This window comes from Salmo salar, chromosome 02, assembly GCF_965601325.2.
Source record: "Salmo salar chromosome 02, fSalSal1, whole genome shotgun sequence".
Lineage (NCBI taxonomy): Eukaryota > Metazoa > Chordata > Actinopteri > Salmoniformes > Salmonidae > Salmo > Salmo salar.
Window position 1 is genome coordinate 26,190,121 of NC_138292.1, and position 17,858 is coordinate 26,207,978.

The 17,858-nt window shown below is 40.7% G+C and overlaps 1 protein-coding gene across 2 annotated transcripts in view; it reads left to right on the forward strand.

Annotated features, from left to right (window-relative positions):
* The first annotated feature begins 372 nt into the window (after positions 1-372).
* Positions 373-17,858, forward strand: part of kmt2bb (lysine (K)-specific methyltransferase 2Bb) — an 86,638-nt gene continuing 69,152 nt past the window's right edge. The window contains exons 1-2 of one of the 2 annotated variants that reach the window (XM_045701009.2): positions 373-725; positions 12,573-12,651. In XM_045701009.2, the coding sequence (XP_045556965.2) occupies positions 417-725; positions 12,573-12,651 (388 nt within the window). In that variant the 5' untranslated portion in view covers positions 373-416. Of the gene's footprint in view, positions 750-12,572; positions 12,652-17,858 lie in introns of both variants that reach the window. The other variant, XM_014156395.3, reaches the window with a different exon arrangement.

A 17,858-nucleotide genomic window follows, 5' to 3' on the forward strand; every position in this document is an offset into this window, starting at 1 on the left:
ATGATCATATCAGAAGACGAGGACATGCCGCTCGGCAACTGAGGAATAGGGACAAGCCTAAACACCTTGTTACAACGGCAGATGGCCATTCACAAAATGTGTATATTTTTTTGCATGAAGGGAAGCTGGGCCTTGTAGTTAATTATCAATAATCGTAATGGCTGTAGTCAAACAATGATCGAGCAATGTGTCCTTTGTTTAATATCAAATGGGTTTATTACTTGCATTACATATTGCATTGCACACACCACTCCTATAAATTCCAATCATCATTTATATAAAGATTTGCAAGTTACCCTGTGAAGCTTTTCTTGGACTTACTTCATTTCCCAGCAGTCTTGCGGGGTCCCCCCTCCCTATCTCGCGCCTTCCCTCTTGTCTCACCTCAAGTTGCTATCGGTGTTGTTTTTGAAGCTATGATGGCGGCAGCGGGATGCGGATCAGCAACCGCGGCTGCCATAGGAGGCCAAGTTGGCACTGCTGCACCCCGAGGTCGCTTCCCTGGTCGGCCTTGGTCGTCTCGCAGCCGCTTGCGTTCTGAGAAGCGTTGGCAACTCGACCGATCAGGGGCAGAAGCTGACGATGTGACTAATGTTGGAGGCCCAAGGCCCTCAAGCCTGGTACTAGCGTTAAACGAGGACCAGTCTCACTTGCGCTTACTTGGGATAGAGTCGAACCACAAGAACTTAGCGGAGGCTGGGTACAGCTCAAGTGGGAGCGAAGAGGTGAGAGCCCAAATCGCTGCTGGAGTTAGTATATTTTTGCTTCTTTTATCAAGTCATTTTGGTTACCTGTGTTGGTGTGTAGTTTTGTGTGTGTGTGTCATGTAGAGTTAGCTCCGTTTCATAATACTTTGCTTTAAGTGTCAACATTAGTTAGCTAACTAGCTAACGTTAGCAGGAGCGACTTCATGAGATGTTCGTCAATAACGCCTGCTAACAAAGGGGAAGGCTAATGTAATATTTGTCTGCATTGGAGCTCTATGGTTAGTTAGACATACGATTTACCACGAATAACTTACACCCACGCTAGCTAGCCAGGTATTTGTCTTAAATGAGTGTTTAGTAGGTTTATGCCTGTATTTGCTGCAGTGAGTAACGAACGTAGCTACATAAATGTTTCTATGAATTCAAGAGGGGGAGGGGCTACGTCAGATACCTACTCTCTATGATAGCTAGCTAACTACCGTTTATGGGGATAATTTCACGTTCCTTTCAAAAACATGGTTTGCAGAGTGTCACCCAGGTCAGTTTTTGTCGCAGTCACTGAGTCAATTAATGTTACGCTTGCTAATGTAACTAGCTTGTTGAAGTCATTGGAGGGAAAACTATAATAACGAAACCCGGTAGTGGGTAAATTTGTCATGATGTGAGATGTTATCTATCGTTACTTGGCCTGCTATTGCAGTCCATTTTCTATTTCAGTACAAGCAAGAGAGGACCACCAAGCATATTAGATATTTCAATTTGACATATAAATGACCTAGGCCTACCTAATGATGTTAAGTATTCATATGTTAATAATCTCACTTGGACCCTAGCTCCACATTCGCCGACAAAATGCTGCTGCCACAATATCGACTTTATTTGCATATTAGCAGGCATGTAGCAGATGTAGTTAGAGTCCCAACCCCTCCCCAGTTCCCAGGCATGCCTGGGTCAATTGCTGCTGGTTTCTTGGTAATGCCTCGCCATCCATGAACAAAACTGCATTACCTGGAGGAGAAGAGAATTTGAAAGAAGTGCTTGGACTGTTTTTTTGAATGATTAACTTAACTAGTTGATGTAATGGCTTGTCCAGTGCACTTGTGTTGGGTTTGTAATGGTATAGTAATGGTATAGTTTGGTGCTCATCCCAATGATGGTAAACATTTGACATGGGAGACCTATTCCAAGAAGGCAGTAACCTATTACACTATACTTGGTAATTTCCATGTAAAATGACCCATGAGCACCAACGTGAAGTTCGTAGGCGCATATCAAATTGGGTGTAAAATGAAAGCTAAGAGTCTATATTTTTGGTAAATGAAGGAACAGATGCATAAGAAAAAAAAACGTATTTCAAAAAATAAATACATTTGGTATTGATTTCTGGCAAAATAGATGGGAAAGGGTCTTTAAAAATAAAAGGTATTAGAAATACATCAAAACACAATGTTGACGTAAAGACCCCCTGCCAACTAATATAAGCAATGTATATTTTGTTTTAGAGTAATGATTTGCCTTTAAGTTGAAGAAACTTTTCCTTGTGCCTTGTAAAATCCCATGTCTTTAAGATATTTTCAAATTTCTCTCCCTCATGTGGAGGGAGGATAACGAAAGTTCACAGAAGTAACAAGTAAATGTAGACCTAGCAATTAGTTCATGTTTTTACCGATAACCCATTTTCGTTGATCAATTATTAAGTAATCATTAATGGAATTACTGCAATTGTCAACAATGGGAAATCATAGTAGTCACAAACCACCATTGAATCACCTGCTACTGTCCTTCCTCCCATTGGCATACTGTTAGTGCACTCGGAAAGTATCCAGCCTTATTCTGAAATGGATCAAATAAAAACATTGTTCTCATCAATCTACACACAATGCCCCATAATGACAAAGCTAAAACAGGTTTTAGAATTTTTAGCAAATTTATAAAAAAAACAGATGCCTTATTTACGTAAGTATTCAGACCCTTTACTATGAGTCTCGAAAATGAGCACAGGTGCATCCTGTTTCCATTGATCATCCTTGAGATGTTTCTACAACCTGATTGGAGTCCACCTGTGGTAAATTCAATTGATTGAACATGATTTGGAAAGGCACACACCTGTCTATGTAAGGTCCCACAGTTAGCAGTGCTTGTCAGAGCAAGGAATTGTCCGTCGAGCTCCGAGACAGGATTGTGTGTGTCGAGGCACAAATCTGGGGAAGGGTACCAAAACATTTCTGCAGCATTGAAAGTACCCAAGAACACAGTGGCCTCCATCATTCTTAAATGGAAGAAGTTCGGAATCCCCAAGACTCTTGTTAGAGATGGCTGCCCGGCCAAACTGAACAATCAGGGGCCTTGGACAGGGAGGCGACCAAGAACCCGATGGTCACTGATTGACAGAGGTCCACCAATCAGGCCTTTATGGTAGAGTGGCCAGATGGAAGCCACACCTCAGTAAAAGGCACATGACAGCCTGCTTGGAGTTTGCCAAAGGGCACCTAAAGAACTCTCTGACCATGAGAAACATGATTGAACTCTGGAGGAATCCTGGCACCATCTCTACAGGGAAGCTTGTTGGTGGCAGTAGCATGCTGTGGGAAGGTTTTTCTTTCAGCGGCAGGGACTGGAAGCCTAGTCAGGATCGAGGCAAAGATGAACGGAGCAAAGTACAGAGAGATCCTTGATGAAAGCCTGCTCTGGAGCGATCAGGACCTCAGACTGGGGTGAAGGTTCACCTTCCAACAGGACAACGACCCTTTCGGTTTCTGTCCCAACGCTCTAACCACTAGGCTAGACAACACAGGAGTGGCTTCGGGAGAAGTCTCTGAATGTCCTGAATGTCCAGCCAGATCCCGGACTTGAACCCGATCGAACATCTCTGGAGAGACCTGAAATATGCTTCAACAAAGTACTGAGTAAAGGGTCTGAATACTTATGTAAATGTAATATTTCAGTTTATTTTTAATACATTTGCAAAAATGTATTAAACCTGTTTTTGCTTTGTCATTATGGGGTATTGTGTGTAGATTGAAGGGGGGAGTGATACATTTTAGAATAAGACTGTAACATATTTTTTGTTGTTGGAAAAAGTCAAGGAGTCTGGATTTTTTGGTCGTTCTAGACCAGCCTGATTTGGCCCTAACATAGACGTCCATGATTGGTTCAGATTTGGTCCGATCACCAATCCTAGACGCCTGTGTTTCACAAGTTTGCACAGTACAGTGAAGCACAGCTGGGTACAGTAAAGACAAGAGTATAGTTCATTACGCGTTAATGCAGAATTCTGCGTTTTTCACTCAGAAAAAGAGAACTCCTAAGATACTCTATCTTACTGCGTTTTGTAAGCACAGATCTAAAATGCTTCTTACAGTAACTTCTGTTCAGCATCAGAATTTTTTTTTGTGCTTCAGTTGCAGTTCTCCACTTTTCTCGGTGTAGCCTACTTTTCTCCAGTAAAATGCAAGATTAATTTCATGCAACAGATTAGGAAATGTAGCTGGCTACGCTCTTTCTATGATGAACAATAGAAATATGATGGCCATGCATCGTTTTTGCAAAAAATACCTTGCTTTTTTTTCATTTTAAACTAATTTACTTGTGTGGCTGCTAGCCAAATAGTGTTGCACTTCTGTTGTCATCTGATTTAAATGAAGCTATTTTCTGCTGAATGTGTTGTACTAATGTATTCTCTGTGAAGGAGAACTATAGTTGCACATCCCTGATCACTCTATTGAAACAAAACACTGTCTTTCAACATAAAACACATGGGAGATGGTTTAAAACGCAGATTTTGATTTCTGAACTCTAATGCGACCCCTGGTACAGTAAAGTTTGGTACAGTAGAGTCTACTGTACTGAATAGGGATCTTAACAGTTAACCGTTAATTGGTTAGCCGCCGAAAATACATTTGACCGCTCATGCTTATCAGTCTATAGTTTAATTTTGCATAATTTAGGGGAATTAAATTGGCCGTGTGTATTTTCGTTGGTTGTCATGTATCTTATCTGTCACACGCGCACAGCTTACAGAGAATAGCCTATCACCTGTCAGAGAGCAGCTCCTCAAAAGATGGTACTGGAGTGAAACGTGCTTTTATATATAACTTTTTATTTCCCAATCTCAACTCATAATTTAAGCTCGCCTCCCATTCCCCATTTGAGTACATATGCTACAGTCAGGCTAGCAGTGCATCACCCACCACTTTGCAGTGAGCTTTAGGCAGTATAATTGTTTGAAACCTGAAAGTTTTACTTGACTTCAAATAATGAGGCATGTCTTATCTTGCTTCAAGGTAGCCCATAAAAACGTAGGCAATTATTTTATATAAACTCTTATGCCATTAACTTTAATTTTGCTACTGTTCTATTGGTTTTCTTATCAACTTTCTTTTGTTGTCTAGAAACCCAAAGGCACAATCCTAGTCATATTAGCAACTCATCCTAATTGTTGCTGTTAGATTTCCCATCTTTTTGTGTAACAGATTTTAATCCCTGTCACACATGAAACCACTCGCATTAGGTGCACTGTTTTGGAACTGTGTTTTCCCGCATAATGCATTTTGGCAAATGTTTGAAAATTACATTTTATTTCCTGCTTCATTACATGCGTTGCATGTTCCATAATAGGCTATAGCCTTTTCACTGTAAGACAATGGGCTTGCTATTGTTGCATGTTTGCATGTAGAGTCTTAATGAAAAATGGCCGCTCCTTTTCTATGTATAGTATTTTCGGTTGATCACGCCATTTTACTGTTTGGTAAAATGTAGCTGTTTTATTGACCGGTTAATGAGGGTAGGTTAGTCGGCAGCAGAATTGACCGAAATTTGCATCCCTAGTAGTGAACTGTGCTGTACTGTTTAAAAAAAACAACAGCATGAACAATGTTTATTTATTTTATTTCACCTTTATTTAACCAGGTAGGCAAGTTGAGAACAAGTTCTAATTTACAATTGCGACCTGGCCAAGATAAAGCAAAGCAGTTCGACACATACAACAACACAGAGTTACACATGGAGTAAAACAAACAGTCAATAATACAGTAGAAAGATAAGTCAAATACAATGTGAGCAAATGAGGTGAGATAAGGGAGGTAAAGGCAAAAAAGGCCATGGTAGCAAAGTAAATACAATCTAGCAAGTAAAACACTGGAATGGTAGATTTGCAGTGGAAGAAAGTGCAAAGTAGAAATAATGGGGTGTAAAGGAGTAAAATAAATAAATACAGTAGGGGAAGAGGTAGTTGTATGGGCTAAATTATAGATGGGCTATGTTCAGGTGCAGTGATCTGTGAGCTGCTCTGACAGCTGGTGCTTAAAGCTAGTGAGGGAGATAAGTGTTTCCAGTTTCAGAGATTTTTGTAGTTCGTTCCAGTCATTGGCAGCGGAGAAGTGGAAGGAGAGACGGCCAAAGGAGGAATTGGCTTTGTGGGTGACCAGAGAGATATACCTGCTGGAGCGCATGCTACAGGTGGGTGCTGCAATGGTGACCAGTGAGTGGAGATAAGGGGGGACTTTACCTAGCAGGGTCTTGTAGATGACCTGGAGCCAGTGGGTTTGGCGACGAGTATGAAGCGAGGGCCAGCCAACGAGAGCATACAGGTCGCAGTGGTGGGTAGTATATGGGGCTTTGGTGACAAAACGGATGGCACTGTGATAGACTGCATCCAGTTTATTGAGTAGGGTATTGGAGGCTATTTTGTAAATTACATCGCCGAAGTCGAGGATCGGTAGGATGGTCAGTTTTACGAGGGTATGTTTGGCACCATGAGTGAAGGATGCTTTGATGCCAAATAGGAAGCCAATTCTAGATTTAACTTTGGATTGGAGATGTTTGATGTGAGTCTGGAAGGAGAGCTTACAGTCTAACCAGACACCTAGGTATTTGTAGTTGTCCACATATTCTAAGTAAGAACCGTCCAGAGTAGTGACGCTGCACGGGCGGGCAGGTGCAGGCAGCAATCGGTTGAAGAGCATTGGAAGGAGAGTTGTATGGCATTGAAGCTCGTCTGGAGGGGTTGTTAACCTCTATGGGCTAGGTGGGACGCAAGCGTCCCACCCGTGGTGCACTCCATCAACAGCAGGTGCATTTCAAGAGCGGCAAATTTGAATCCAAATAAATGTCAAAATTCAAATTTTTCAAACATACAACTATTTTACACCCTTTGAAAGATAAACATCTCCTTAATCTAACCACGTTTTACGATTTCAAAAAGGTTTTACGGCGAAAGCATAAATTTAGAGTATGTTAGGACAGTACATTTACAAGAGTTGTGTGTAATGTTTTGTCAATTCAAAGACAGGGTCACCAAAACCATAAAACCAGCTAAAATGATGCACTAACCTTTTACAATCTCCATCAGATGACACTCCTAGGACATCATGTTAGACAATGCATGCATTTTTAGTTCTATCAAGTTCATATTTATATCCAAAAACAGCGTTTTACTATGGCATTGATGTTGAGGAAATCGTTTCCCTCCAATAACCGGCAGTCAAGTCAACACCACAAATTAAATAATTAAAATTAGAAAACATTGGTAAAATATTATATTGTCATTTAAAGAATTATAGATTTACATCTCTTGAACGCAATCAACTTGCCAGATTTAAAAATAACCTTACTGGGAAATCACACTTTGCAATAATATGAGCACTGCGCCCAGAAAAATACGCGTTGCGATACAGACTAGACGTCATGTTGGGGAGATCTAAAATCGAAAATACTATGTAAATAATCCATTACCTTTGATTCTCTTCATCAGATGTCACTTCCAGGTATCACAGGTCCATAACGAATGTAGTTTTGTTCAAAAAAGCTCATCATTTATGTCCAAAAATCTCCGTCTTGTTAGCACATGATCTAAGCCAGCCGGACTTCTCGTCATGAACGAGGGGAAAAAATATATTTACGTTCGTTCAAACATGTCAAACGTTGTATAGCATAAATCATTAGGGCCTTTTTTAACCAGAACATGAATAATATTCAAGGTGGACGAATGCATTCTCTTTTATAACGTATTGGAACAAGGGTACCCAACATGAACTCGCGCGCCAGGTGTCTAATGGGCCATCATCGTTCCATGGCTCTTGTTCGGTCAGATCTCCCTCCAGAAGACTCAAAACACTTTGTAAAGTCTGGTGACATCTAGTGGAAGCAATAGGAAGTGCCAAAATATTCCTCAGCCCCTGTGTTTTTCAATGGCATAGGTTTAAAGGTAATACAACACATCAGGTATCCACTTCCTGTCAGAAAATGTCTCAGGGTTTTGCCTGCCAAATGAGTTCTGTTATACTCACAGACACCATTCAAACAGTTTTAGAAACTTTAGGGTGTTTTCTGTCCATATATAATAAGTATATGCATATTCTAGTTACTGGGTAGGATTAGTAACCAGATTAAATCGGGTACATTTTTTTTATCCAGCCGTGCAAATACTGCCCCCAGCCCTAACAGGTTAACACAGTGTCCAAAGAAGGGCCAGAAGTATACAGAATGGTGTCGTCTGCGTAGAGGTGGATCAGAGACTCACCAGCAGCAAGAGCGACATCATTGATGTATACAGAGAAAAGAGTTGGCCCAAGAATTGAACCCTGTGGCACCCCCATAGAGACTACCAGTGGCCCGGACAACAGGCCATCCGATTTGACATATTGAACTCAATCAGAGAAGTAGTTGGTGAACCAGGCGAGGCAATCATTTGAGAAACCGAGGCTATTGAGTCTGCCGATGAGAATGTGGTGATTGACGGAGTCGAAAGCCTTGGCCAGCTCAATGAATACGGCAGCACAGTATTGTTTCTTATCGATGGCGGTTATGATATCGTTTAGGACCTTGAGCGTGGCTGAGGTGCACCCATGACCAGCTCTGAAACCAGATTGCATAGCGGAGAAGGTGCGGTGGGTTTCGAAATGGTCGGTAATCTGTTTGTTGACTTGGCTTTCGAAGACCTTAGAAAGGCAGGGTAGGATAGATATAGGTCTGTAGCAGTTTGGGTCAAGAGTGTCCCCTCCTTTGAAGAGGGGGATGACAGCAGCTGCTTTCCAATCTTTTGGAATCTCAGACGACACGAGAGGGGTTGCAACAGTTTCGGGCAGATCATTTTAGAATGAAAGGGTCCAGATTGTCTAGCCCGGCTGATTTGTAGGGGTCCAGATTTTGCAGCTCTTTCAGAACATCAGCTGACTGGATTTGGGAGAAGGAGAAATGGGGAAGGCTTGGGCGAGTAGCTGTGGGGGGTGCAGTGCTGTTGACCGCGGTAGGGGTAGCCAGGTGGAACGCATGGCCAGCTGTAGAAAAATGCTTATTGAAATTCTCAATTATAGTGAATTTATCAGAGGTGACAGTTTCCTATCCTCAGTGCAGTGGGCAGCTGGGAGGAGGTGTTCTTATTCTCCATGCACTTTACAGTGTCCCAGAACTTTTTTGAGTTTGTGTTACAGGAAGCAAATTTCTGTTTGAAAAAGCTAGCCTTGGCTTTTCTAACTGCCTGTGTATATTGGTTTCTAACTTCCCTGAATAGTTGCATATCACGGGGGCTGTTCGATGCTAATGCAGAAAGCCACAGGATGTTTTTGTGTTGGTTAAGGGCAGTCAGGTCTGGAGAAGAACCAAGGGCTATATCTGTTCTTGGTTCTAAATTTCTTGAATGGGGCATGGTTATTTAAGATGGTGAGGAAGGCATTTAAAAAAAAATAACCAGGCATCCTCTACTGACGGGATGAGGTCAATATCCTCCCATGATACCCAGGCCAGGTCGATTAGAAAGGCTTGCTCACTGAAATGTTTCAGGGAGTGTTTGGCAGTGATGAGGGGAGGTCGTTTGACCGCTGACCCTTTACGGATGCAGGCGATGAGGCAGCGATCGCTGAGATCTTGGTTGAAACCTGCAGAGGTGTATTTAGATGGCAGGTTGGTTAGGATGATATCTATGAGGGTGCCCGTGTTTACGGTTTTGATTACCTTTGATTACCTTTGATGTTTTTCGTCAGAATGCACTCCCAGGACTGCTACTTCAATAACAAATGTTGGTTTGGTCCAAAATAATCCATCGTTATATCCAAATAGCGGCGTTTTGTTCGTGCGTTCCAAGACACTATCCGAAGTGTAAATAAGGGTCACGAGCATGGCGCAATTCGTGACAAAAAATTTCTAAATATTCCATTACCGTACTTCGAAGCATGTCAACCGCTGTTTAAAATCCATTTTATGCCATTTTTCTCGTAAAAAAGCGATAATATTCCGACCGGGAATCTGCGTTTAGGTAAACAGAGGAAAGAAAACAAAGCATTCGGTCGACGCGGGCATGCGCCTGAGTCTCACAGTACTGTAACCAGCCACTACCCAAACGCGCTACTTTTTTTCAGCCAGAGCCTGCAAAGCCACGATTCAGCTTTTTGCCGCCTTCTGAGAGCCTATGGGAGCCGTAGGAAGTGTCACGTTATAGCAGAGATCCTCAGTCTTCAATAAACAGAGGCAAGAAGAACGACACCTTGTCAGACAGGCCACTTCCTGCATGAAATCTTTTCAGGTTTTTGCCTGCCATATGAGTTCTGTTATACTCCCCGACACCATTCAAACAGTTTTAGAAACTTTAGGGTGTTTTCTGTCCAAAGCCAATAATTATATGCATATTCTAGTTACTGGGCAGGAGTAGTAACCAGATTAAATCGGGTACGTTTTTTTATCCAGCCGTGTCAATACTGCCCCCTAGCCCTAACAGGTTAACATGCATGAAACCAAGGATATTACAGTTACAGAAGTCATCAAAAGAGAGCGCCTGGGGAATAGGAGTGGAGCTAGGCACTGCAGGGCCTGGATTCACCTCTACATCACCAGAGGAACAGAGGAGGAGTAGGATAAGGGTACTGCTAAAAGCTATGAGAATTGGTTGTTTATGATGTCCGGAATAGAGAGTAAAAGGAGCAGGTTTCTGGGGGCGATAAAATAGCTTCAAGGTATAATGTACAGACAAAGGTATGGTAGGATGTGAATACAGTGGATGTAAACCTATGCATTGAGTGATGAGAGAGATATTGTCTCTAGAAACATCATTGAAACCAGAAGATGTCATAGCATGTGTGGGTGGTGGAATTGAAAGGTTGGATAAGGTATAATGAGCAGGGCTAGAAGCTCTACAGTGAAATAAGCCAATAAACACTAACCAGAACAGCAATGAACAAGGCATATTGACATTAAGGAGAGGCATGCATAGCCGAGTGATCATAAATGTCCAAGTGAGATTCAGATAGCTAGCCGGGCCATAGGTAGCAAGCTGGCAGAAGATGGAGGGAGGTCTGTTTTTAGCCACCTCGTGCGTTTCCGTCTGTAGATTAGTGGGGTTCCGTGTGGTAGGGGGGACCAGTCCAACTGGCAAAATAGTTATAGTTATAGTGGCCCAAGAAAATTGTCCAATATACCTATTAAGATAGCAGCCGATAAGACAAGCTAACGATTAGCGGGCCGCAGATGGCCGTTCAGGTTACGTCGCGACGGAGGGGCCAGTTGGATAACTCCCTCGGGCAGATAACGTCGGTAGTCCAGTTGTGAAGGCCCGATGGGGCTCCACATCGGCAGTAAAACGGGTCCGTGATTGTAGCCCAGGAGTGGCTGATGGAACTCTTCAGCTGGAATAATTGATGTTAGCTCCGGGACCGACGTTAGCCAATAGTCACTCGGGTAGCAGCTAGCTAGCTGCAAGATCCAGGTGTAAATGGCCAGAGCCTGCGATAGAAATCCGGGGATATGGAGAGAAAATAGGTCTGGTATGCTCTGGTCTGAGTCGCGCTGTACAAAACTAGCGATAGCTTTTCGAGCTAAGGGATAGCTGATGACCGCCAACCGTGGCTAGCTGAACTCCAACTTTAGCCAGTGAACTGGCCAACCTCTGGCCAACCTCTGGCTAACCTCTGGCTAGCTTCTGTTGTGGATTTCAGATTTGAGGTAAATAATACTTAATTATTTTATTAAATACCCTACATAGAAGTCTGATTGGTTCAGATTTCATCCGGACCAACCAAATTTGGTCATGAGATCATGAGAATAATGGCCAGTGTGTAGAATAATACCCATATATGCAAAGTATGATATTGCATATTTTTACCTTTGTGTACCTAATTCAGGACACCATGAGTGACATTCATATCCATAATTATGCATTTGTGTAGTACAGATCAGGGACTGATTAGGTAGTTCTGCTATCATAGTTCTCATTACCGGTTGTAAATTCACTTCACATTGTGTATTCAATAACCAAAATAGATTTTCAAAGTCAAGGTGTCATGTCATAGCTGACACTCCATTCTTTCTGCAAACATCTTTGAAGTTTTTGGGAAATGCAGTTGTATAAACAGAGGGAGATTTTACTGTTACCAAATTTAGCATCTGCACATTTCTTCCAGTAAATGTATTTTTGTGAAATTTTCTGTGTAAATTGTTCAAAGTAGTCCTTGTGCATAGAGTTGTATGGTTTGTTCTACATTGAAATCAATGTTTTTTGTTTTGAATACATTTGAATGTAAAAAATAAAGTTTCAGCATAATTACATTACCAGGGAATTATCTACTCACTACATGTTAAACAATATCATTTTTGATTGCCATGCTACTGTTCTCCCTCAAGGTTGGGATATAAAAAAAATACTTATGTAGTCAACAGTACCAGTACTAGCTATCTATTGCATAAGCCTAGTTGTGTTCAGGTGTGTTAGGTTGTTACTGTTGTCAAAGCTTTTAGGCCTAATTGTTGCATGTAAACTACTATTCATCAATTTCAAATACATATTCGTTTTCAAACTGTTGTGAGGTTATGGAAAATTGTGAAATAGTCGGAAAAAGAATGATGGGTGTCCAAAGTTAATAATCTGTCCTTGCCTTTCAGGGAGATGATTTCACAGGATTTGAATCTGATCGTAAAGGATATAAAGGCCCCGTACGGTCCAGACATAATCCCTCCAAAAGTAAGTATTAGCTTATTCTAAACCTATTCCCATCTCTTGCCACCTATCTATTATTCTTGGGCGAAATTGAGATTTTCATACCGTTATTCTGCCATCCCAGGATTTACGGTATAACTGGTATAGCACAGAAGGGGCTCAAAACGCAAAAAAGGCCCATTGGCAGTCTGTTACCAGATTTCCAACAAAATTAGCAAAATTAGCTAAATGCTAACGAGCGCAAACGAACAAACTAGAGGTAGACCGATTTATGATTTCTCAATGCCGATGCCGATTTATTGGAGGGCCAAAAAACGCCGATGCCGATTTAATCGGCCATTTTTAAATGTTTTATTTATTTATATATATATATATATATATATATATATATATATATATATATATATATATATATATATATATATATATATATTAATATATATATATATATATATATATTAATATATATATTAATTAGCGGTCGGCCGATTAATTAGGGCCGATTTGAAGTTTTCATAACAATCGGAAATCGGTATTTTTGGACGCCGATTTATTATTATTTTTCCAGACCTTTATTTAACTAGGCAAGTCAGTTAAGAACACATTCTTATTTTCAATGACGGCCTAGGAACGGTGGGTTAACTGCCTTGTTCAGGGGCAGAATGACATTTTCACCTTGTCAGCTCAGGGATTCAATCTTGCAACCTTACGGTTAACTAGTCCAACGCTCTAACCACCTGCTTTACATTGCACTCCACGAGGAGCCTGCCTGTTACGCGAATGCAGTAAGAAGCCAAGGTAAGTTGCTAGCTAGCATTAAACTTATCTTATAAAAAACTATCAATCAATCATAATCACTAGTTAACTACACATGGTTGATGATATTACTAGTTTATCTAGCCTGTCCTGCGTTGCCTATAATCACTTAGGTACACGTTGCTCCAACCATAAACATCAATGCCTTTCTTAAAATCAATACACAAGTATATATTTTTAAACCTGCATATTTAGTTAATATTGCCTGCTAACATGAATTTCTTTTAACTAGGGAAAATGTGTCACTTCTCTTGCAAACAGAGTCAGGGTATATGCAGCAGTTTGGGCCGCCTGGCTCATTGCGAACTAATTTGCCAGAATTTTACGTAATTATGACATAACATTGAAGGTTGTGCAATGTAACAGGAATATTTAGACTTAGGGATGCCACCCATTAGATAAAATACGGAACGGTTCTGTATTTCACTGACAGGAAAAACGTTTTGTTTTCGAGGTGATAGTTTCCGGATTCGACCATATTAATGACCCAAGGCTCGTATTTCTGTGTGTTATTATGTTATAATTAAGTCTATGATTTGATAGAGCAGTCTGACTGAGCGGTGGTAGGCAGCAGCAGGCTCGTAAGCGTTCATTCAAACAGCACTTTTGTGCATTTGCCAGCAGCCCTTCGCAATGCATTGCGCTGTTTGACTTCAAGCCTGTCAACTCCCAAGATTAGGCTGGTGTAACCGTTGTGAAATGGCTAGCTAGTTAGCCGGGTGCGCACTAATAGCGTTTCAAACGTCACTCGCTCTGAGACTTGGAGTAGTTGTTTCCCCTTGCATGGGTAACGCTGCTTCGAGGGTGGCTGTTGTCGATGTGTTCCTGGTTCGAGCCCAGGTAGGAGCGAGGAGAGGGACGGAAGCTATACTGTTACACTGGCAACACTAAAGTGCCTATAAGACCATCCAATAGTCAAAGGTATATGAAATACAAATTGTATAGAGAGAAATAGTCCTATAATTCTTATAATAGCTACAACCTAAAACTTCTTACCTGGGAATATTGAAGACTCATGTTAAAACCTCTCTAGGGTAGGTGGGACGAAATCGTCCCGCACTATTCAACTGCCAGTGACACATCAGAGCGCCAAATTTAAAACCACAAAATGTCATAATTCAAAGTTCTCAAACATAGGACTATTTTACACCATTTGAAAGATATGACTCTCGTTAATCTAACCACATTGTCCGATTTCAAAAAGGCTTTACAGCGAAAGCAAAACATTAGATTATGTTAGGAGAGTACATAGCCAGAAATAACCACACAGCCATTTTTCAAGCAAGCATATATGTCACAAAAACCAAAAACACAGCTAAATGCAGCACTAACCTTTGATGATCTTCATCAGATGACACTCCTAGGACATTGTTATACATTACATGCATGTTTTGTTCAATCAAGTTCATATTTATATCAAAAAACAGCTTTTTACATTAGCATGTGATGTTCAGAACTAGCAACTAGCATACACACCGCAAACTTCCGGTGAATTTACTTAATTACTCACGATTAACATTCACAAAATACATAACAATTATTTTAAGAATTAAAGATACAGAACTCCTTTATGCAATCGCGGGGTCAGATTTTAAAATAGCTTTTCGGCGAAAGCACATTTTGCAATATTCTGAGTGGATAGCCTGGCCATCACGGCTAGCTAATTTGACACCCACCAAGTTTGGCCTTCACCAAACTCAGATTTACTATAAGAAAAATTGGATTACCTTTGCTGTTCTTCGTCAGAATGCACTCCCAGGACTTCTACTTCAACAATAAATGTTGTTTTGTTTCGAAATAATCCATAGTTATATTGAAATAGCTCCGTTTTGTTCGTGCGTTGAGGTCAGTAACCCAAGGGTGACGCGCAGGCACATTTCGTGACCAAAACATTCAAAATATTCCATTACTGTACTTCGAAGCATGTCAAACGCTGTTTAAAATCAATTTTTGTGCGATTTTTCTCGTAAAATAGCGATAATATTCCAACCGGGCGACGTTGTATTCATTCAAAGAGAGAAAGAAAAACATGGAGTCCTCTCGTGCACGCGCGCTCCAGTGTCAGCGTTCCCTGCCTGACCACTCACAAAAACTCCTGCTGTTTTTTGCCCAGAGACTGCAGAGCTCTCATTCCACTTTCTGGCGCCTTCTGAGAGCCGATGGAAGCCTTAGAAAATGTCACGTTACAGCAGAGACATTTTTGATAGAGATGCCCTAGAAGGACAACAAATTGTCAGACAGGGCACTTCCTGCATGGAATCTTCTCAGGTTTTGGCTTGCCATATGAGTTCTGTTATACTCAGACACCATTCAAACAGTTTTAGAAACTTTAGTGTTTTCTATCCAAATCTACTAATTATATGCATATTCTCATTTCTGGGTAAGAGTAGTAACCAGTTTAAATCGGGTACGTTTTTTATCCGGCCATGAAAATATTGCCCCCTAGCCCCAACAGGTTAAAAGGAACCACCAGCTTTCATATGTTCTCATGTTCTGAGCAAGGAACTTAAACGTTAGCTTTCTTACATTGCACATATTGCACTTTTACTTTCTTCTCCAACACTTTATTTTTGCATTATTTAAACCAAATTGAACATGTTTCATTATTTATTTGAGGCTAAATTGATTTTATTGATGTATTATATTAAGTTAAAATAAGTGTTCATTCAGTATTGTTGTAATTGTCATTATTACACACACACCAAAAAATTGGCCGATTTAATCGGTAGCGGCTTTTTTGGTCCTCCAATAATCGGTATCGGCGTTGAAAAATCATAATCGGTCGACCTCTACTTCATATTTACAAGCATGGTGGTGGCTGCATCATGTTATGGGTTTGCTTGTCATCAGCAACTACTAGTGAGTTTTTAAGGACAAAAAGAAACAGAATAGATCTAAGCACAAGCAAAATCCTACAGGAAAACCTTGTTTGGTGTGCTTTCCAACAGCCAATGGAAGACAAGTTCACCTTTCAGCAAGACGATGACCTACAACACAATGATGCATACATACATACATAAATACATACATGCATGCATGCATGCAGTTGAAGTCTGAAGTTTACATACTTGGAGTCATTAACTTGTTTTTCAACCACTCCACAAATGTCTTGTTAACGTCTGTGGGCTACATGGGACGCACAGCCAGTGAAATATCAGGGCGGCAAATTCAAAACAACAAAATGTCATAATTCTACTTTTTACTATTTTACACCATTTTAAAGATAAACTTCTCGTTAATCTAACCACGTCGTCCGATTTCAAAAAGGCTTTACAGCGAAAGCAAAACATTAGATTATGTTATGAGAGTACATAGACAAAAATAATCACACAGCCATTTCCCAAGCAAGGACATGTGTCAATAAAACCCAAAACACAGCTAAATGAAGCACTAACCTTTGACGATCTTCATCAGATGACACTCCTAGGACATTATGTTACACAATACATGTATGTTTTGCTCGATAAAGTTCATATTTATATCCAAAACAGCATTTTACATTGGTGCGTGATGTTCAGAGAATGTATTCCCACCAAAACGCCTGGTGAATGTCCACATCAATTTACAAAAATACTCATCATAAACGTTGACAAAATATATAACAATTATTTAAAGAATTATAGATAGACTACTCCTGGATGCAACCGCTGTGTCAGCTTTTAAAATAGCTTTACGGAGAAAAAATATTTTTCAATATTCTGAGTACATAGCTCGCCATCACAGCAAGCTATACAGACACCCGCCAAGTTCGGGGCCACCTAAACTCAGAATTAGTATTAGAAATATTGTCTTACCTTTGCTGATCTTCGTCAGAATGCACTCCCAGGACTGCTACTTCCACAAGAAATGTTCTTTATGTTCGAAATAATCCATATTTATGTCCAAATACCTCCGTTTTGTTCGTGCGTACAGATCACTTATCCAGAGGCATAACGCGCGAGCGCGGAACCAGAGACGAAAAGTCAATGTTCCATTACCGTACTAAGAAGCATGTCAAACACTGTTTAAAATCAATCTTTATGGTATTTTTAATGTAAAATTGCGATAATATTCCAACTGGACAATAGCATATTCATTCAAGAAAAAAAAGAAGGAACGGTGTGCTCGCGGGATCGAGCATATCCAATCCCTTTGTTGCCAGGCAGTCCACTCAGTAACTGAGCTCCTATACTCTGCCCAGTGACAGGAGAATGCTCAAACCACTTTCTGAAGGCTGTTGACGGCCTTAGGAAGTGCAACGTGACCCCACAGAAACTGTAGTTTCGATAGAGAATCAAAAGAAGAACTACAATTCTCAGACTTTCCACTTCCTGGTTGGATTTTTCTCAGGTTTTTGCCTGCCATATGAGTAATGTTATACTCACAGACATCATTCAAACAGTTTTAGAAACTTTAGGGTGTTTTCTATCCAAATC